The sequence below is a fragment of the Pavona decussata genome, unplaced genomic scaffold, assembly GCF_977016875.1.
Source record: "Pavona decussata unplaced genomic scaffold, jaPavDecu1.1 SCAFFOLD_156, whole genome shotgun sequence".
In the NCBI taxonomy this organism is placed as follows: Eukaryota; Metazoa; Cnidaria; class Anthozoa; order Scleractinia; family Agariciidae; genus Pavona; species Pavona decussata.
This window is the reverse complement of record NW_028145568.1, coordinates 2,353,863-2,375,726: the sequence shown is the minus strand read 5'-3', so window position 1 is coordinate 2,375,726 and position 21,864 is coordinate 2,353,863. Positions and strand designations below refer to the sequence as shown.

Genomic DNA, 21,864 nt, shown 5'->3' with positions numbered 1-21,864 from the left:
TTTTTTTTTTTTCTTTTTTTTTCCTTCAAGTTGATCTCAATTTGTATGAAAGTGTGATCTGTAACGTTCAGAAATCGTCTTTATTTGTTACATGCATTGGCCGGGATTTCATCAATTAATGAATTTTGCATCGCTATTTTTACCCTCAAAGCTCGTAATTATCGAAAATGCACACTATTGCCCAAACTAACGTGACCTTAAGCCCCATGCGCTTACCCCGGCTTGATACATGTAACTTTGAATGTGTACATGCTGCTCGACAAACGGTCTTTAACTGTTTCTTTATCGAGTGGCTTAAGTTGTGGCTGACATTCACAGTAGACATTACGCTGTTTTCTGTACTTGTTTAAATAAATGTCTTCAGTGAGCTCGTTATCTAAGACAATGTGTACATGAATGACTGTTTGAACAGACAACGGAGCTTTGCGCAAAACAAGATGCTTATTACAGAGAAGTGGTCAGTGACCTGGAGAACCGGCTCAAGGAATCTGTAGCAGGCAGAGACCATGTTCTCGCTCTCAGGTACATTAGAATTTTTGAGTACAGTCAACTCTCGCTTGCGGACACCTTGCTCTTACGGACATCTCAATAATACGGACAGCAGTCAAATCCCAGGCAAAAATAAATCACAGACGTTTGGCTGAAACAATTTCCCGTTATTACGGACTCTCGCTGTTATGGACACTAACTCGCCGTCCCGAGGCTGTCCGTAATAAAGGGAGTTGACTGTATGTGTGTAACCACAATACAGTTGAATACAGTTACAGTAATAACACATTTGACTGAACCTGTAAATCATATGTCCGTTATAAATTTTTGGCGTTCCACCTTTATATACATGTAAAAGAAGTTCGCTCGTGGGAAGTTTACACCCTACCGAAGTGTTTTTGTTTTCTGCGTTGGATACACTTATTAAAAATTCTACCAACATTTTCGAATAAATCACGGACCTTCTCAACTCTGTTGAAAAAACCAAACATTCGTTTCCACTCCACTGCGACACAGCACTACAGTTTCTTTAACGTAGGCCGGTTATCGGCTTGGAAATAGCCTAGTTCACCGCGAGATCTAGATCCCCATTAGCTGAGTGATAAGATTATCCGACCAATTACGGAAGATCTTAGATTCAACTGCCGCTAGGGACCTAGATTTTGTCTTGTGTCGCACATTCGTGGCTTTCAAATATTTCATCAGTTCTCATGACACATCTTATTTGATGAGGGAATACGAAGTGTTTACCGTCACCTGGGAGACTAGAGACTAGTTCCACTAGAGAGCGGTTCCAGTTTAGGGTTTTTATATTTAAGGCCTGTAAAAAGCAATGAGACTATTAATTTTGTTGTTGTTGTGGTTGTCGTCGTCGTCGTTGTTGTTGTTGTTGTTGTTGTTGTTGTTGTTGTTGTTGTTGTTGTTGTTGTTATTATTATTATTATTATTATTATTATTATTATTATTATTATTATTATTATTATTATTAATGTATTTAGCACAAGACAGCACTCATTCTTGTCCTTTGTGATTGTTAGGGAAAACGAAGCTGCAGGTCAGTTGCAGTTGATTCACCAGCTTGAGGCCGGACTGAGGAAACAACAACAGAGCATAGATACAAAAGATGAGGTACACTGTATGAAAAGCTTAACATGACATTGAAGCAACCTCTACCGCTTCTAGCAGTCACTGTAAGGTTCACTCTGGGACAGAACACACTTAACTGATTTCCGATATAATTTAGCGGACAGCTGATAATTGCTGCATAAAAACAAGCATTAAGGACGGTGCCTACTTTTGTTACTGGGCATACGTTCTGCGCATCTCGAGATACTTGGGTTTCCTATGTGTGGTGCCTATTAATACAGGGATATTTTTGCGCGGTTTAAAACTATGCGGAGAAAGCAGAACGAAGTGCTCTTGGTATTCAAAAAGAAAATTTGGGGTAACCATGCATTTTTCAGAGATAACAAAGCTTCAATTTGGAAAAAAACGCCATACATTGCTTTGTATTTTACTGTTTTTTTTTTTTTAGAATAATTGTTGCTTAATTATCTCTAAAACAATGGTCTACTTTCCCCGTATAGTCATAAACCACTCAAAAATACTTCGGTATTAGTAGGCACCGTCCCGGACTTTCATTATTGGAGAGAATTATGGGGTTCAAAATTGTTTTGTTTTGACAGTAAAAAAATAATACGACAACTTGAAACACTAATACTAACTAAAGTCTAACTGCTCAAAACAGCTAACTCTAAGACTCTTAACAGACCATGGCCCATAGGCTTATATTCGGGGGGACTTCTCTATGAAAGGATTTTAGAGTCCGAAATTTGAGGGTTTATATTCTGGCGGGGAAGCACTGAGGGTACATGTCTTTTGAGAAATGTTGTGATATAATTATTGAAGTACAAAATGATCCAAGGCGGTCAGTGCTCCGACTGCAGAGAAGTTCGAATGTTTTGATGAATACGGAATACGGCTGGGTCAAGCAGCTCTAAAATCTGATTCAATTTTATTTTCAGTTGCAGTTTTTCTTTTCATTTTACACATTTTTACACATTTCATACTAACCCCTTATTCTGTCTAATTTGTTATTATTATCAGTGAAATAATATAAAATGTTGTTGAAGTTGGTTGATTTTAGAATGAAATTAAGAGTTCTTACTCGCTATTTACTATTTCTTAAATAGTATTTTCTGAGCACGTTCATGTATCGTATCGAAAAGTATCGTATCGCAACGTAGGTGTATCGTTACACCTCTAATTCCTGGAACAGAAAGCCCATTTGTGTGTTACTTTACGCAACCATACGAACTGCCTGCAAGCGATGAGGAGACTTTGCATTATCTTACTAGCTAACTTGTCCTTACTTATCGTCTGTTCGGTTTCTCTCAGGGCTTAAATTCCATGCAATCCCAAGTGAAAGAACTCGAAGAAGACGTGGCATCACACAAGTCGTTTCTTGATAAAATCAAGAGAATAGCTTTGGAGGAGGACAAGAAGAGATTCCGATCAGGTCTTGTTACCAGTGCACTGGAGAGCACTGTTGCTGTGGGACAGATAGGCGACGCCTTGGTTGAGCTTATACAAAAGTGCCTCTTTGATGACGACAACGAGAAGAAGATGTTGCAATCAACGCTAGATAGGGTAAAAAATAGTTCTTTCAAGGGATGGTAGGGTGAGAGCCGTTCGTAAGTGAGAGAGAGCCGCGGCAGCCGTTCGTAAATGAAAGGTACTGGCGATCAGCTGTGCAACCTGCCCAAACATCCGGCGTTCTCCCAACGTAAGTTGAGCTAGTGGTTAGTCTGGCGTGTGTTGGGATTAACGCGCGGGTTAAAACCAGCTCTCGTGATCAATTTTTAAGTGACTGGTCCCACAAGGGTGTGTTGCAGACAGTGTTGCTAACAAGCCAACGGAGTAACTTCTGAAGGCCTGTTTACATAGAGGGAGGGTAACCCTAGCACTCGGACATTTCTTCTTTTTAACGCGTGTTTACGAGGCAGATAGGGTTACCCTGGCGCTTGGGTGGCCCTAGGGTAACAGCGAAAACCGGAGGACAGACCTAACCCTGATGGATCACTTGTAGTCTTGATCTACTACACAGAATTTGGCTTTTTTAAAAGAAAGATTTTATAACTTTGCTTGTTGTTCATGCAGGTTGAAGCAGAATTCAAAAGCAGTAAAGAATTAACAGAAAACAAACAAGAAGAACTGCAGAAGGAGTATAAGGCGAGGTAAGGCTTACCAAGAGTTAGAAAAAAGAGTTGAAACACGTACCGCGCGCTCATAGTGAGCGAACATTCATTTTTGCTAAATACCACCTTTGGAAAACACGCAATTTCAAACAAAGCGCCAACACTCGTGCGGCAACTGCGTCACAATTTTGAAGTAATTTGGTTGGATATTATTCATATATTCATTTTCAAAGTAATTCTCCACTCATGTCCAGAAATGCACCTAACCCGGAATTTGGTTACTTTATATAAGACAGACCTTTTTTTGTCATTTTCAGATGACTTCATGCTTGACAGAAGTATTTGTGTTTTAGTACGAATTTAGGGTGGGGACACCTTTTTATGTCTGTCATACAGTTCATGCATCACATTAGGGTGCATTTCTGGACATACCTCAAGGGTTTTCGTTATCTACAGCTAATACGGTGCCTGGAGCTAAATGTGCTTGATAACTAAGAATATACAACGACAATTTTCCGCTGAAAACGTTCGAGGAAAGGCACCGAGCAAGAAGCCCATTTCTTTTGTCACAATTCTCTTTTCCCTCAACGTTTAATTGTTTCCTTTTGTGAACTCTAGAATAGCCAAGCTGGAAGACGAGCATACCCAAGCCTTGGAACTGTCTGCCAACAGAGCAGCACTTGTTAGAAAAGAGCTGGAAACTTTACAGCAAGAAACAGACAAATTGAAGTAAGTAACCGTTCAATTTACGGCTTTAAAATCATCTTCGTCATCATCGCCCTCATTATAACGACCTTGTTTGAGAGCCAGTTAAGGTTATGTCAGGATGCAAACACGTCATAGTGCACACAGTGCCCGGATGTACAAAGTCTCGTCCTTGTACTCGGTTATGGACACGGGCACCATGCACGGGAACCAAGTTTGAACATAGCCTTATTAAGCACTTCAGTGCTAATTGAGGACACCGTAAATTACTGAAAGGAATATTACAAATTGAAAATAAGAATCCCATCTATCAAGGAGACTTACCAGTTGGCTGGAACAGGAGACGGACACGCACCAAATCCGTCTGGTGCTCAAAGGAAGACTTGAACCTGGGACCTGCGGATTACACATCGGCGCCTCGAACTACTTAGCCACTCTGCCTTCACCAAGATCATGGATCTTTTAAGATAAGATAAGATAAGATAAGATAAGATAAGATAAGATAAGATAAGATAAGATAAGATAAGATAAGATAAGAAAAGTTCTTTTTACAGATGGCCTATGTCACATAATGTGGTTTTCAATAGGGTACTGCATAAAAAGATAAAAAATAAATAAATAAATAAATAAATAAAAATAAAAAAATGACAAAATATTAAAAAATGTTAAAAATGGATGAACTAAGAAATGTCACACTAAGAAAAAACTTACTGAGATTTAAAAATAATTTATTTTTAAGTAATGAAATTTTAAAAGCATCAAAAGGTAAACATCTCATGTCTTCTGGAAGGGAATTCCAGTCTGTCAGTGCACTATTTCGGCGTTTAACCATCATCTAGCCTTAGTGTTGTTTCGTTACACAGGGGACTCGCTGTGCAGAATTTTTCTCCTCCTGGGCGCAGTGAACTTTCGGATCCCGATGCCAAATAAGCTTCCCCAATCAATGGAAACCAATGGCTATACTCTGAGTTTTTGGAAATAGGACACGTCTGTACGCAGGTTACTCAATGGTCAAAAATAGACAGTTAGAGCATCGAGCGCATCGAACTGAATTTACTCATATGTTGTTTTTCGTGATGAATATAATGAAAAACAAATGGCAAATTGCATTTTTTTTTTCAGGGAAGAACATCAAACTGCTGTTTCAGCCATGGAAGATAAAGCGAAAAGCCTAGAGCTAGAGCTTGAAAAAACACGAAAAACAAGCTACGAAACCGCAGTAGCATTAGAAGCGAAGGTGAGTGGTGTTATTCCTGAACTCTCTTTTCTCTATCATCCCACTTAATTATCACAACAACACTGAACAGGGCTGCGGTTGTTCGTAGCTGTCAACTGACTTCTTAGAGTTTGAAAATGACTGAAACGAAAGGGAGACTTTTGTTTGCCTGACCCACTTCTTTCCTTATTGAGCCAGCTTCTCCAACGCTTCATGACAACCTTCAACAACAGTTGACAAACGAGTTGCCCATAGCTTAAACAAGAAGTTCCGCTATAAAAGGGCAAGCTCCTCCTTCATTTCACACCTTTGTGGGCGAGATGCAAATTTAGACGCCGTTCTGTCGTGGCCTCAAAATTTCATAATATTACCACAGCAATATCATTATCAACTTCTGATTTGTTTAACAGTGTTTATTTTGAAAAGTAAGCAAATTTTAATGGTAAGAGCGCTGGAAAAAGACGCATGTTGTTTGTCTGCTCTGATGGTTGATTGTCAACTAAAGGTGAAAAATGGCCAGGACACGCCCATTTGATACCGGAGCGTCCTGTTTAAACAACAGGAAGTTTCAATTTTACTGTCCAAAGAGTTATGCTGTTGCTTCTGCTTTCGTCATTCGTTTGTTGTTGAAGATCAGCACCCATTGGTTTCCTGTCAATTTTTTTGGCGTGCATGCCAAGGCTATTGTCTAAGAAAAATTTCAAGGAGCCCACAAGACCAAACACTGAGGAGTTAGGAACCCAAGATGTGAAGTGTTGCTACAAAAATTTATGCGCCCAGAGCAATTCTTCCCCAGGCTACTGGGTTCTTGTTAGGCAGCAGCCTTGCAGGCTCCTCTGTATCAAAAAGAAACAAGCACCAACAACCACGGTGCTACTTAGCCAGTCCATCGCCTCATGAAGATCGATACGCGGCGATTCACGTCAAAGCGAGTTAGTCTTGAGACAAAGTATTAACAAGCGACTTTCAAGCGGTCGCATTGCCGGGCGGAGGGTAAATGTTAATCCATTTTGTTAATTTCTGTGTGCTCTGACTGACCAAATTATACACCCTTCTTGGGTTAACCTGCACCGTTTGCAACATCTTACATGGTTGGTCGATAGGACAAAAAAAAACGAACAACAGAACAATGTTCCCAGCCCTAAAAACATTGCAGCAGGTTATAATGGTCCAGTGAAATAGAACTTTTGAAAGGTGCAGTCTACTGTCCTTCTCTGGTTCACCAGTACAGCCACACTTTTCTTCCCGTTTTTTTTTTTTCAGTCATAAAATGTAACACTTAAAATTAAATCTCTTTTCGTATCTCATACATTTGAAGAAAGAAAGGACACCTCTCTGTTGGTCACAAAATGGTGAAGTTGTTTCTAAATGTATATCTCACTTGTTATTTTGATTGTTTTATCTGCAAATCTGATGTTTTTGTTTGCTTTTCAATGTTTAGTGCAGGGAACTGGAATGCTCTGTTCGAGACTTGAAAGCGGAACTTCAAGCTGCAAAAGATGAGCAACAGTCCTTGTATGGTCGACTATCTCAAGAACAAGCAAATGTGATTACACTAAACGAAAAACTTACTAGCACTGAAAAGCTTCGACAAGAAACTGAGGAAAAGAAAGAAAGTTTGTCCAGGGAGTTGACAAATCTTAAAGAAAAATACAGCGAAGAAGCGAACGTTCTACGCGATAACCTTGCGGAAAAGGAAAGGCTTATAAAAGAAATTCGCGAAGAGACGGTAAAACTTCGGGAAAGTGAAGTCAAACAAGCGATTAGTGACGAAAAGGAGAGATCAAACACTCGACTGGATGGCATTTTAAACGAGCTAACAAAATCCAATCAAAATGTATCTAGTTTGAAAGAGGATTTGATAGAGAAAGAAGTTGAATTATCCAAACAACGAGATGAAATTGGTAAAATGAAAGATGACTTGGAACTGAGAACTAAGGAAATGAATCTGGTAAGGGAAGAGAAAATAAATTTAACGGGAGAACTAGAGAGGCGGCAAAACGAAATTTCAAATTTGCAGCAGCACGTTACTGAGTTAACTAGCTCCTTAGACGCAAAAGCAAAGGGTTTGGAAGAATCTCAAAACTGCGTTGAAAAACTTCAAACACAACTTGTTGAAAGGGAGAAGATGTTGGCGAGTTTTCAAGCGCAAGGGACAAATCTGGCGGAGATACTAGAGAGGAATAGTCAGACAGGAGACTCACTACAGCGAGAAAGAGAGCAGTTGGTTCGCACTCTGGAGGAGAGAATCAGCGAAGTAGAGGAGATGAAAAGTCATCGCGAGATTTTAGCCAAGAAGTTAAGGTCTAAGGACAAACGAGTCAAAGAGCTGGAGGAGGAAAAATGTTCCATGTCAAACAGTCTGAAAATCAAACAAGAGGAACTGGATGCTTTGATGGAGGACAGGAGCAACATCATGTCGGAGCTGAAGTTGCGGCAGATTGAAGTGACGAAGTTGAAAGATGAGAACAGTTCTTTGAGTTCACTGGTACAGGGCAAGCACGGAGAGCGAGAGAAAGAAATCACTAAATTATTGTCTCGTCTAAAGGGTATGCTAATGGAAGTGGTGATGTTAATACTAGTGTTTTTGGCAAGGTCACCCCTTTTGTTCTCTACAAAGTGTTTCAACCGCTTAGTACTCTTGCAATGGGATAGAAATGGAATGAAATTGTTATAATATTTTTGTTTTAGTGCTAACGTGGGACTGTTGTCCTTATATTTCCGCGGGCTTCCTACATGTAGCCCCATTATCGCGAATTAAATACCTTATTTAAAGTTAATTCCCCCGACCAGCTTCCAACTGACCTTCGTAGCTGAGTTGGTTAGAGCGCTGGTGATCTAATCTAGAGGTCGTGGGTTCAAATCCCGCAAACCAAATGTCCTTCACAGGGCTAGGAAGCCCGGTAAACTATAAAGACAGCAGTCCTCACTTTAGCTCCCCCAAAAATGATTTCATTCCTTTTCTTCTCTGTTCACTGAGTTTGACCGTTATCAACTAATAAAAAGAATGATACTGATGGTCACTGATTACGTCACCAAGTACCACCACCAAATGACCACGTGACAATATCTATCTTTCATTTGTCGCTGGCTGTTTTAAGTTTCTCAGTAAAACTCAGCATCTTTGCGTTAACATGAAAGGCCAGAAGTGTATTGCACTATTGTTGACTATGTACTATTTTTTTTTTTTGTTGTTGTTGTTTTCAAGAAAACGTAAACGCGAATCTCGTGTTTCCCGTAAACGCGATTCTAAATCAGTCTGATGCGGAGCAAAGTCTAAGGAAACAATACAGTATTGCACAGACCAACCCCAACCTCGAACCTGTCCACAATTTCCACCGCACCTCCTTGAACATGAAGTAATAGCTAAACACTTAATAGACGTTTTCTAAGGGTGAAGCGTTACTTGAGCTATACCGTAAAATCTTCTGTGCTTATCATGTGTCTTTGCTTCTAAAGGTTCGGAACAGGATTTGGCCTTGACACGAAAGCTGTTAAAAACAAAGGGAGACATGAGTGGGAAAGGTAATTCATAACAGTAACAAATAATAATAAATTAATAATAATAATTATAGTCATAATAATAATAATAATAATAATCAATGTTGTTTTCGACTTTCTCGGAGGCTACCATGAGGAGTTAAGGAAAGAACTAAGCTCAATAACGAATACTGACAAAGAGCTGTCCTTCCTTATTGAACGCTGTCAGAAATGGATTATCTGCGAGAACGCAAATATAGTAAGAAGTTCTATGAATACGGATAAGCTGTTTGAATGTAATGAAACTGATTGAGTGTAACATAACTAGCCCAGACCCGTGTCCGCAAGTTATGTAAACAATTCATGAAAACAAAAATGAAATCTTCAATAATAATAACTCAAGATACATGACCTAAATAGTCAATTAGATAATTAACTTTGCAGTGAAAGTTATAGTGCTGATGTGAACCCATGAATGTCCAACTGAGCGTCAGCCTTAGGAAGGAAATGAGACACCACACGAGGGCTGGGGATAAAAGTTCAGAGACCTCTTTCCACAACCTCCGGACTAGTCTGAAATGCCAGCTGTCTCCTCCCCCTAACCCGCCGGGGGTGCGTCTCTCTCTCCCGCGCCCCCTGCGGGTTAGGGGGAGGAGACGGCTGACATTGCAGACTACCTCCGGACTAAATCAACCGTTGCTCAGTACCGACTGAGCTACAAGGCCAGATGGGAACAAGTCGTGAGTGATAAAGACGGTAATATCATGGGTGACAAATTTACTCCTTAATTTTAGCGCGAGATTTCAGTGTTAATTTATAATTATACATCAACTAAAGTGAATTTCCCATCGGTGGAGTGCTTTTTCGTTTACCTTGTGGTTTTGCTTGTTTTAAGCTTTTGTATTAGGTGTATAGACATCAAAAAGAGTCTTCTGTTGATTACATTTATATTTAAGTCTATAGATTACAATACTTAATATTGATTGTCTGATTTGTTCCATCCATCCATTTCTTCTTTCAGTCGTTCGTTTATTGAACATTCATTTGTCTGTTTGTTTGGTTATTTAAACAGCTGTTCGAGTAGCAGAGTCCATGCAGCAAGAAGTGACAGCAAAACGTGGGGAACTGGATGCATTACAAAACAAGTTAGTAGCTAAGCGGGTCATATAGGCGGCACTATTAGTGAGCTTACGCAACAGGACGGCTGGGGGAAGGGGACGGTGAAATATCATTGTGTGACCAACATGACATCTTAGTACCTTCACATTTTTAAGCGATTTTCGACTAAAACTGTTGTTCTCTCATCTTTGACAACCTGAAAACTACAAGCGGTAGGAGTGTTACAATCTAGAGTTATGAATACTTGGCCGTGACGTCACGTTGGTCACACAAGCACAATTATCCGTCCCACCACATCAGCCGTCCTGTTGCGTAAACTCGCTATTGTCAGATCAGTGAACTAAGGGAACTAGTCAAAACAAGTCTGTTCAAAGACGCTCCAACTTATCTGGGGTAGGGTGGTGGGGTATCGAAGACACCACCTATCTCATCAACATTACCGACACAATTTTATTGGCCTTAAAATTTGAGTTGACACAGAAATATTCAGCTAGCAAGAGTTAGCATTGCAAGGTAAACAATAAAGTTAATTTTTCAATCTCATTGTAGTTTTTTTTTTACTGCTGGATAGAGGAGTGGCTATGCAATAAAGAAACCACCTTTTGAGGTTCTGTTAAGGGGGGGGTGGGGTGCAGGCAGAGACCACCATCTACTTTGTGGTTTGGTGGGCCCTGTTCGAGTGTAGTAGTTTTGACCACTTTCCTGAGATTCATTTTGTGGTAAAGTTTAGTTTATTTAGCTTGATTGAAACGGCTTCGAACAACAATCGAAGAAAAGATGGTGTTGTGAACATAAATTAAAATTGCTTGAAGAGTCAGCGGGTTGCTTGAATACTGTGATTTTTATCAGTTTTTTTAATAATAATAATAATAATAATAATAGAAATTAAATAGAAGAATAATTATTTTTAACTAATTTCATCTCTGTAATATTTATAGCAATTCTGTTTCTTGTTTCCTAGAATCCACTGGTTGACTGAGAGTCTTAACACCGCTTCCAAGGTAGGAAAACTGGTGTAACAAGGGAGGGAGGGATGGAAGGAAGGAAGGAAGGAAGGAAGGACGGAAAAGGAAGCGATGGAGGAAAGAATTGACCGAGTGTGGGAGGGAGGGAGGAAGGGATGGAGGGAGGGAGGAACGAAGGACAGAAAAGGAAGCGATCGTTTCCCAAAAGTTCTTGTTCCCTTTGCATTTCCGCGCAAAGCAGTCTTTTGCCTGTTAGCGGCCTTAGTTAACTTTGCCATGCATTATTCTTTCCAAATACGCTTGACACGGCAAACACGCTATACACTTGACTTGTAAATAAAGAGCAAATGTTCATGAGATCATGGACTGTAACACACACACACGCATCCAACCCACAAACCGCAAATAGATCAATCACTCCACCCGCTACACCTCTGCGACTGGCTAACTTTGCAAGTGCTTTTGGCGTGTATACCGGGTTTAGCGTATTTAGCGTGCATCGAACGAACACATTAACTGTGTCCACTTTTACACTTGCTATTAACACTGCTATACCCAAGTAACAACAACGACTACCTTTCTGTTTGCTGTCGGCATGTTTACCGGGTTTAGCGTATTCAGCGTATATAGAATGAATACTGATACTAACACTGGTCACAGCAGTGTATTGTTATTATTATTATTACTGGCGTGTATACCGGGTTTAGCGTATTTAGCGTGTATTGTTGTTGTTATTATTATTATTATTATTATTATTATTATTATTATTATTATTATTATTATTATTATTAATATTATTATTATTATTATTATTATTATTATTTTAATACACGCTAAATACGCTAAACCCGGTATACACGCCAATAATAATAATAATAAGAAGAAGAAGAAGAAGAAGAAGAAGAAGAAGAATAAGAATATAAGAATAAGAATACACTGCTGTTACCAGTGTTAGTATCAGTATTCATTCTATATACGCTGAATACGCTAAACCAGGTAAACACGTTGAAAACTGATGAAAACTCATTCACGTTGCGTTAAGTACGACTTGTGTGGTAGAAGTATTAAATAATAAACTAACTTCATATACGTTAAATACGTTAAACCCGGTAAACACTCCAGCAAGTTATTGAAAGTCATATCAACTGTTTCTTGAGAACACTGCATGCAATTGATCTAGTTGCTGGCGTATTAAATGTTTTACCATGTTTAATACATTCACTCTATACACGTCAACTACGTTAAGCCCGGTAATCTACATCAATTGCTAGCTGGGCACACTGCATACACTTTATTTGGTAGTGGCGTGTTTACCTATTTTACCGTATTTAGCGTATATGGCATTCACGATTTAATTACGACCATTTACGGTACACTGACACCCGGCATTCGGCTAATTTTGACAATTGTTCATTTTTTCCTTCAACCTTTCGTCACCTTTCTCTTACATGTTTTTATCCCCTTGAGCTGTTTTTATTCGCTCTGATTGGTTGATGATTTTGTGCTTGGTTCGTATTTAAAGGCTGAAAACTTCAAAACGGCCCATTTCAATTGCTCGACGTAGCAAGATGAGCAGACCTTGCTCTCAGCTGAATAGCAAAGCTATTAGAGATAAGGCCGAATGCGAAGTCGTCGCAAGGATAGAAAAACTGTGTTCTGTGGTTGCGTTCAAATGCGTTTGGCGGATTGACGACGAGGAAATCGAAAATGCGTGGAACTGGATATGTGACAAACGGGACGAATGTGACTCAACTTTGTCCAAGTTGCGTGAGGTTTGCTTTTTCTTCTCGGCTATCAGTACCTCGAAAAGGGACAGTAAGAAGCGAAAGGCTAACAGAAAGTCACAAGAAACCCACGAAAGTGACGATTCTAACGACGAGACTACCATCAACGCTTCTCAATTGTCATCACCGGGCAAGCAAACATATCCGGCCATATCCTACTGGGTGGCGTGTCAGACAAGTAATGGTGCACCTATAAATTCACTAAAAATCCAGAGAGCGGTTGGTAGTTGTGGCCTGGAATTTTACTCATCCAGAGCATCGCGAAAACGAAGCACTCAAACCCTAAATGTTCTATGTCAAGTGTTGAAGGATCATAAAAACCCTTGTGTAATGCAATTAGTAGAGTCATCATATCAACACTGCCTTAGGTGAGTAAATGACTGTCACTTTAATCATGTGAATAACCACTAATTACCAGGCACTTTTCAACAAAATACAGAGTGCAGCATTACTCCCAAGGCAAACATTGCTGTTAATTCAGTTTTCAATATCAAATACCCATCAACGCACCTTCGATTTCAAAGGATTTTGTTCTTTTGTCTTGTGTTCTTTCTGTGTGCATTGTCACCTGTTAAGCATTAAAAATTGTTTGTTTTATTGCCAGGTCTCTTCAAGATGAACTTGATATGGACAACCAGTCTCAAGAGTCAGCCCCGTCGGAAAATGTCCTCCGTCTTCGTGTAGTCCTAGAAAACTTCAAACCGATGATGGCGTCATCTGTCAAGGAATTACGACGTGCTGGGCTACTGTTAGACACCTTTGGGTTGGATATGAATTTGCCCAATACATCACAGCCAACATGGTCAGAGGAGGCTCCGCACAAACCACTATCATGCCAAATAACAGTCCTTTGCAACGATATACAACTTATCCTGAGAAAACTCAATTATGCAATCTATCGCGGTGAGATATACAAGATGGCAGCTAAATCTCAGTTCACTTTTCACTATCTCTGCAGCATGAAAACCTTCCTTAACAACTTGATGGGAAACGACGCTTTCAAAGATCGCCTCGTACAGCATATGCAACGGGTTCTACCCATTCTGAGAGAGCCAGAAAGTTCAGTGATCCCACAGCTGAAGATCAACAGAGACCTCGTTGAGGTACGCGGCGGCTGGTTTTGGAGCTTTTCTGCCGGATCATTTGTCCATGGGATGATTTCAGAATCGCAGGTGAGGCGATTGTAAAATATTCAATGGTGCTAATAATTTTGTAAATTGGTTTAATTTTTTTAAAATTGTTGAAATAACAAATTCTCAGGACTAGCCAACAGAGACATGTATCGTGATCAGTTAGGAGAATTAGCTTTCAGATCCGAAAGGGTTAAAAAGCACCTGCGATCTAAATGGCTTAAACAAATGTTGCGGTTCTTTGTAACAAGGGCCACACCCACTCCATGTGAACCACAGCTAAATATTTTGTGTTTACTCTTTTAAACAGAAAGGCCTCATAACTCCCCGAGCATTTGTGGACTTCGACAGATTGAAAGATCCCGAACCCAAATATTTTGAGGAGATTTTAAGGAACAATCTTTCAGAAGATAAAGTTCACCAGTTCTGCGCAGATTTCTTGGCGTTGTTCTGCCCAAAGCGACACAAACAGCCCGTACCATGTGCGATCGGGTCGGCAGATAGCGGAAAGACCAGCCTATTTGCACCAGTCTTCCAGATAGTCCCCCTCAACCGCATTGCACGGGTAACGAAGCAGAAAAACTTCAATAAAGCCATGATTGACAGCTCCACGGAGATAATCTTCCTTGATGAGGCATTTTCTGGTCTTCTGGAAGTAGATGACTGGAAAATATTGTGCCAAGGGGGCTTTACGTCTCACGACGTCAAGTGGAAGAAGGCCGAAGGGTTTCATTGCAGCGCATCAATGTATATCACTTGTCAGACAGAGCTGGATTTTGGAGTGGCTCACAACGAAGCAATGGATAAAAGGTTACATAAGTACCACTTCAAACGTCCGCTGCCTCACGTGAATCCAGAAGCAAACGAGTGGCTGAAGCAACATGCCATGGATTGCATTGCATGGGCACAGAAGATCGTGGGCAATAATGAGGGCAGTGCCGCGCTCGAGCCCGTTATCCATGAACACGGTTTACCAGAAGATGACCTGAAAAACATCTTAACGGTTTCTCTAATTGATGAAGAAGTCGAGCCTCAGCCTCAGTGCAGCCAAGCAAGCGCTCGGGCGACTCAGTCCTCCTCGGAAGGCGACGCAGACATTGCAGAAGATAGTGATGCAGATCGCATAGAGACGTTGCGCTCGGAACATGCAAAAGCCAGTGAAGGAAGTTTAAGGCAACGGCACCTTGAGATGTTGCTTACAAACACGGAGGAGACCCGAAAAGCCAAAAAGCGTTTGATCAAGACCGTACGGAATCATCGCCTGGCCAACCGTAGAGCTATGTTGGTGGACCTGGGTGTTGCAGATCAATCAGAAGTGAGCCAACTTGTCAAAGATCCCGATGAACCACTTCCTGCTTGCTTGGAACGAGAACGAGAGAAGGCCATTGAAGCGAGACAAAAACAACATCAGGAGAAACAACACCGTGAGGAGCAGGAAAAGATCAGGAAAGCGTTTTCAAATCCGTGGCTGTTCCAAATGGAGAAGGACATGGCAGAGCAAAGCACACGAATGGTACAACCAAGGGACGAGGAAGAGCGGCAGGTAATGAAAAGTCTACTGGAGATAAATTGCGACAAGCTCCGCAGTTACCACGAGCGACACGGTACACTCAAGTTACCAGGTGCTGTGGAGGAACGCAAGAGGCTGTGTCTAAACAACCAGCTGGTGAATTCGTCATGCGTGGATTTGATCCGCGACGTGTTTTCGCCCATGCCAGTAATACACCCCCCGGTGATCCAGAGTTTCGCCAGTACGCCCAGAAGCAGTCAAAGCGAAGCCGAAGACGAAGAGGAAGCCGATTTATTTGTAACACCAAGGACACCGACATACGTGCCGCACAACGACTGCCAACCTGTCTGTCCATCATCACCAGTGTTTCTCCTTTCTCCAGCAAAGAGAGGGCGATTCATAGATTCTGATTGAGTGTAGTGTTGTAGTAGGACAGTGTGACAAATGCATAACGGACAAAGCAATGTTAATAATTGGAGAAGGATTAAAGGAGAACGATTAAAGTAATTATTACCAAGAAGGTAACTTTCTTTTCCTTTTTCTGATTGTTTGGCCGCTTTCAAATCCCTTAAACTGATAAGGCCTCTTGAGTGTGAATAAAATTGCAACAGTAACTTATGAAATGAGTCTGGTCAGTATTGTAATCTATATTTCAATGCCAAAGGACGATCAGCTTTTTTACGTACAGTGGAACCTCCATTTAGCAAAGTGCTAAGGGACCAGGGAAATTGGTTCGTTATGTCGATCGAGTTTCTGTTCCATACATCTTAAAAGGTCGGGCTGAAGAACATCGTTCATTATACAGAGGACCCATTGTATCAGATATGCAAAACAACGGGACCTCGAAGTTTAGGAAATTGTTCAGTTTAGGTGCATCGCCCCGAAGAAAATTTGAGTCCAGCCCTTTTCTTCAGAGAGTCCGCCGTTCTTCCGTCTTGAAACGTAAAGTCAGGATCTCTCAGAATAGCCGTCCACTGTCCAAATCCGTGCCTATCCATTCCTTTCTTGAGAAAATCGTCCTCGTTAGACGTGAATTTCAATACACGACGAAGTTTTCTCTGACTGCGCAAGTGCTCAGTGGGTGGGTCATCCGTTGTCGCTTGGGGAGGAATTTCCATATCAGCATTTTTAACTGACGTTGCAGAGGCTAACTTTGAAACGCCAAATCTAGCGTGAACATCCTCGTCCACCTCTGAACCCTTGCTTCCTTGAAGTTTTTGTAGACACTCGTGGCCCTTGACAGCAACTTCGCGCGATCGCTGCTTTTGATAGTGGATTTTTGCCACGGCAGAACTGTGTTTCTGGTCCTCTGACAAAATTTTCTGCTCACTGCTGGTCAATTGATTGAGACTTTGTGTTTCTACAATCTGACGATATCGAGTCGGATGAATGTATTTGCCAATCGCATCAAACACCAGTTTGCTCATCACATCGCCCAGTTTACTGTGCTGGCCTCCATTTCTCGTGACGAGAACATAGTCGCACCGTGGGTTCAGCAATGGCCTGACGAATGAGATGTAATTATCGAGCACTTGCATGCTGGCATCGGTCAGAATCAGCGAATCGAAACCGTACTTTCCGGCAGTCTTGAACATTTTCTGATCGATGAATCCCCCATTTGCCTTCGCTGCATTGACCATGTCCACCGTCAAATACTGATAAGTCATGGGGCGCGACCCCTTCACTTTAATGAACAGGTACATCGACACGAACCTCGTGGCAAATGTTAAGTCTGACGGGTTTACTTGATTTGGGCACTTCTTGCACGTTTTGACGGTGTTTTCGAAACGTGGCAAATGAAATGTCACGACTCGTAACAATTCATCCATCGTGGCCCAGTGACCTCGGGCTTCCAACGTGTCGATGTCCAGGTCTTGAGACCACTGCAATCTCATCATCTTTGCCACCGTCTTTCGAGCTCTCTTGAGGTACAACTCAGTCGCGGATAGGTTTCGCAGAACTGCGTCCGATGCTCCATTAATTTTTCGAAAGTCCATTAGATCGGAAATTGCGTCTATGTATCCCAATCGTCCACCATGTCCGAGTTTGCACTCGTCTTGCAAGAAGTCGATGAACTTGAACAGTAGATTTGGAGAGCAAAGACTGTAGTCTATCACTTCGAACGTCAATTCCTCCTCATCTTCGCAACAAAATTTCAAAAATTTCAAGCTTCTTTTAGCTATTTGTTGAGCTGTGCGATCTTTCTTGTAGCCACCCCCACTTCCAGTCAACCAATTGGCGAAATCTTGGCCAATTTTTCCAGAGACTGAAAATGAAGGAAATAACTTGGCGGCGTGCATCCTTGTGGTTTCGGTGGATGCACAGTCACTTGTAGTGGTCACTGATAAGTTGGCTGGGGAAACTTGCAGCGATTGTTGTTGATGTTTCAGTTCGGGTTTTCCATCGAAATAAAAGAACCAGCTATGCTTAGAATTCACATGTTTCCTACATCCACGCTGACTTTGAAATCCTTCATGGTCGCAAACTTGTATTGGACAGTGATACAAGCTGTCTGTCTCGTCTTTTTCCAAATGGAGGCGTTTTGGTTTGGGTAATGCACCATCGATGTTAGACCAATCTGCTTTGTTCTTCTTGTTCATATTTCCAGTAAAGGAACGTTAGGGAAATGCACTCGTTGGTACAGATTAGCCAAAATCGACCAAACACTTGGATCTATTTTCAAAGAATGAATCTTTGAATAAATCTCGCACTTGTCACCACTTGCCACTACTTGTCCATGCTCATTACTATTGTAATCAAATTCATAACAACCCAAACGTGGTTAAGCTTGCCTGGGCAGGCCTTTGCATGCCCAAGACCATTCTCACAAAGTCTCAAAGGGAACCCGTCAATAAAACTATAAAAGGGAACAGGCAGTGAAAAGAGGATCACCTGCACAAAGGAACAACCTTGATAAGAACGATTTGAAGTCAATCGGAACAAGAAATTACGAACGGAAGTTCCACATGCCAATTAAAAGGAACCAACACTCTGAAAAGGAACAAAGCAATAGAAACAAATGTTCCTTAAAAATATAATAGGGAACAAACTATCAACCCAGAACCTCTTCATAAGGGAACAGATGTTCCTTTCTGTATTTCAAAAGGGAACGGCAAACTTTGAATAGGAACCAGTTTCACTTCAAAAGAACAATCACTTAGGAACGAAAGTTCCACGCGCAAATGAAAAGGAACAACTATTGTAAAAAGGAACCTACAAATAGGAACAACTGTTCCTAAAATTACGAAAGGGAACGAGCTGTTGTTCCTTAAATGTCAATTTGGGAACTATTTGTTCCCTTAACAAAAAACGAATCGGAACGAACGTTCCACACGCTAGTGAAAAGGAACGACTATTGTGAAAAGGAACCTATCAATAGGAACATTTGTTCCTCAAATTACGAAAGGGAACAAGCTGTTGTTCCTAACATGTCATTTTGGGAACTATTTGTTCCCTTAACAAAAAGCAAATTGGAACACATCGTTCTGATTTTAGCTGAAAGTGAACATTTCGTTCCTACTTAGATAAAATATGTTCCGCTTTAAGCTAAGAGGTCCACGATTAAAAGGAACAAGTTCACGCAAAGGGAACGTTCCCCTAGCAGGCATCGGAACTGGCAACAAAACTAAAAATCAGTTAAAATGAAGCAAATTTTCGAAGAAAACTGGCTGAAAATCGTACGAAAGATCAGTATATCTTGTAGATTCGCCGAACAAAATCTGTACAAAATTGGACAAACTCAAACGTAAAAAACGTGATACGCCAAATTTTTCGGAAACGTTAAGGATGGAGGAAAGGATTGACTGAGTGTGGGAGGAGGAAGGAAGAAGGAAGAAAGGGAGGGAGGAAGGACGGAAAAGGCAGCGATGGAGGAAAGGATTGACTGAGTGTGGGAGGGAGGAAGGAACGAAGGACAGAAAAGGAAGCGATGGAGGAATGGATTGACTGAGTGTGGGAGGCCAGGAGGGAGGAAGGAAGAAAGGAAGGAGGGACGGAAAAGGAAACGATGGAGGAATGAATTGACTGAGTGTTGGAGGGAGGGGGGAGGGAGGGAGGAAGGAACGAAGCGATGGAGGAATGGATTGACTGAGTGTGGGAGGGAGGAAGGAAGGAAGGAAGGAAGGAAGGAAGGAAGGAAGGAAGGAAGGAAGGAAGGAAGGAAGGAAGGAAGGAAGGAAGGAAGGAAGGAAGGAAGGAAGGAAGGAGGGAGGGAAGGAAAATGAAGGAAGGGATGGAGGGAGGGGAGAAGGAAAGAAGAAAGGAAGGAAGGGATGTAGGTAGGAAAACTATTGTATCATTCTTCAACAAATCGGATTGTGAATCATTTACTTCTTGGCCAGCGTGGTTTATTTCACTCGACTATCTCGCCGGACGCTTTTCCTGTAGTCTAGCCTTATGTTGGAGGAGGACTCAGTCTTCGTTTAGTGTTATCTGCAATTAAATCATTTGAATTCTTCAAATTATATGTTTGTGTTATTGTAGGATGCGCGCTATTATGAGAGAAGGAGCAGTGAATTGTCGGAAAAGATGAATGAACTAACGGTCGATCGAGACCAACTAGAATTTGAGCTGAGGAAGACTCGGGAGCAGTGTGATGATCACAAAAAGCAGTTGAATCACATGGAGCAAGCACTTGAAAAGGTATCGTTTGCCTGTTGTAACAATAAAAAAATAACTAAAGTAGACTAATTATATATAAGGGAACGCTTGATAAGCAACTAGAGACGTGGTATCGCGTATGAAATCGTACATTGTGAACACCCGTTTAATGATGACTATTGGGAAGAAATACATCAAACACGAGGAAGAGTGTTTCATTTGATTGCCAAACACGGAGAAGGGGTTTGAAAAAAAGAGGTGCAACTGCTTTTGTTTGTGTGTTTGTTGTAGTTGTTGTTTTCAGCTTAGAGGTGTTTGGAAATCTGATAAATCACTCTTTTGAGTGTTTGATGTATAGGTGACCTTCTCAAAACCATTAAAAAAATTATTCTTGGAGAGATTCAAAGCAAACGTTCACCAAATTTTATGAAAATTGAGATCACATTTCCAAGACTTCCTTCAAGGTGGTGATTTTCTTTGTTTCTCTTCAGAGATTGTTAATATGATTGAGAAATATATCAATAAGAAATTGGCTGTTCATTATGTTGAGTAGTAAAAGAAAGCATCTATCGAGTAGTTGGTCTATGGTCTATACAACCTTCACAATTTGCTTCCCAGTAAATGTTGAACGCTTTCGAATCGCATGTCTTTCGCTTCAGGCGGCTTTGAAACACGCAGACTCACAAGGTGTTATAGAGAAGATGGAACAAGAAATGGCCAGGCTGAAGCTAAAGCACTCCCTTGAGGTCAAGGTATATTAACATTTAACATTTTTACAAGTAAACATTGATATATGGGGATCACTAATTAGAAAGCTCTGGTGCTCTTCAAAAATTGAGAATGTGAGCAATTGAACAGCTTAGACGAAATTGAAGTCACGTGTTCCTTAATCTATATTACAGTTCCGAGAAGAACCGAGAGAAGACTAAAAATCGTTTAAAAGATTAGGTTTATCCAAATCGCATTTTTTTTTTCACAGAACGTCTTTGTGTGACGTGTTGATTCAGTTGAGAAATAAAAAAAATCTGTCATGGGCACTTTAAGCTACAAGGACACTCGTGGCGACCTAGGTGGCCTTCCAACTTAAACATATCCTCTTTTCAACATGTTTAAGGTACTTACATATTAACAAGTCTCTTGCATCATATTCCTTCATATGCGGAGGGTCCTGGCTATCCCGCTTTCATTCCTTTAACCTCAAACGTTATTATCACCAGTACCTCACTAGACTAAAAGAAAACTTGCATGTCCATTCTCTTAACTACTCTTTTTCCCTTCGGGAACAGGGCCCGCTGATCTGGAACAGTACCTCTCTCTCGCTACTTGACGCTCTCACTCTTTCTAATACTCAAAAACTCAAGGATTATTTTCAATCAATTTAAGGTACTCTCTTCTCTTTTCTACTCTTCATTCTCCTCGTAAGTATAATGCACTTTTTTTCTTTTTTTTTTTTTTCTTTTCACTCTGCTTGATCCTAGATAAATATCCAATTATATACATATGCCAAATCTTGGTCTACTTTCTCATCTTTATCTACCACAGCCAACAGCATATACCTCAATGGCTTTTTGTATCTATTCATGCATTTTTGTTTACCTTTTTAACTAGCACGTCTTGATTTGTAATTTCTCGCACCACACCCCATGCCATCTAAGCCTTTGACTTTGGCT

General features: G+C 40.9%; 3 protein-coding genes across 4 annotated transcripts in view; 1 reads left to right on the top strand and 2 right to left on the bottom strand.

The window, feature by feature from the left end:
• LOC146465230 (blastula protease 10-like) overlaps positions 1-21,864 on the bottom strand; it is a 532,877-nt gene that overhangs the window by 198,878 nt on the left and 312,135 nt on the right. The window lies entirely within an intron of this gene.
• LOC146465262 (uncharacterized) overlaps positions 1-21,864 on the top strand; it is a 35,335-nt gene that overhangs the window by 8,180 nt on the left and 5,291 nt on the right. For both annotated transcript variants that reach the window (XM_085128490.1, XM_085128491.1), the window contains exons 6-17: positions 413-522; positions 1,527-1,617; positions 2,887-3,138; positions 3,649-3,725; positions 4,305-4,415; positions 5,514-5,628; positions 7,049-8,156; positions 9,067-9,132; positions 10,160-10,232; positions 11,168-11,207; positions 20,078-20,236; positions 20,854-20,946. In XM_085128490.1, the coding sequence (XP_084984616.1) occupies positions 413-522; positions 1,527-1,617; positions 2,887-3,138; positions 3,649-3,725; positions 4,305-4,415; positions 5,514-5,628; positions 7,049-8,156; positions 9,067-9,132; positions 10,160-10,232; positions 11,168-11,207; positions 20,078-20,236; positions 20,854-20,946 (2,295 nt within the window). The remainder of the gene's footprint in view (positions 1-412; positions 523-1,526; positions 1,618-2,886; positions 3,139-3,648; positions 3,726-4,304; positions 4,416-5,513; positions 5,629-7,048; positions 8,157-9,066; positions 9,133-10,159; positions 10,233-11,167; positions 11,208-20,077; positions 20,237-20,853; positions 20,947-21,864) is intronic.
• Positions 16,441-18,431, bottom strand: LOC146465263 (uncharacterized). Its single transcript, XM_085128627.1, has one exon. The coding sequence runs from the start codon at positions 18,193-18,195 to the stop codon at positions 16,462-16,464; it is 1,734 nt and encodes a 577-aa protein (XP_084984753.1). The 5' UTR covers positions 18,196-18,431; the 3' UTR covers positions 16,441-16,461.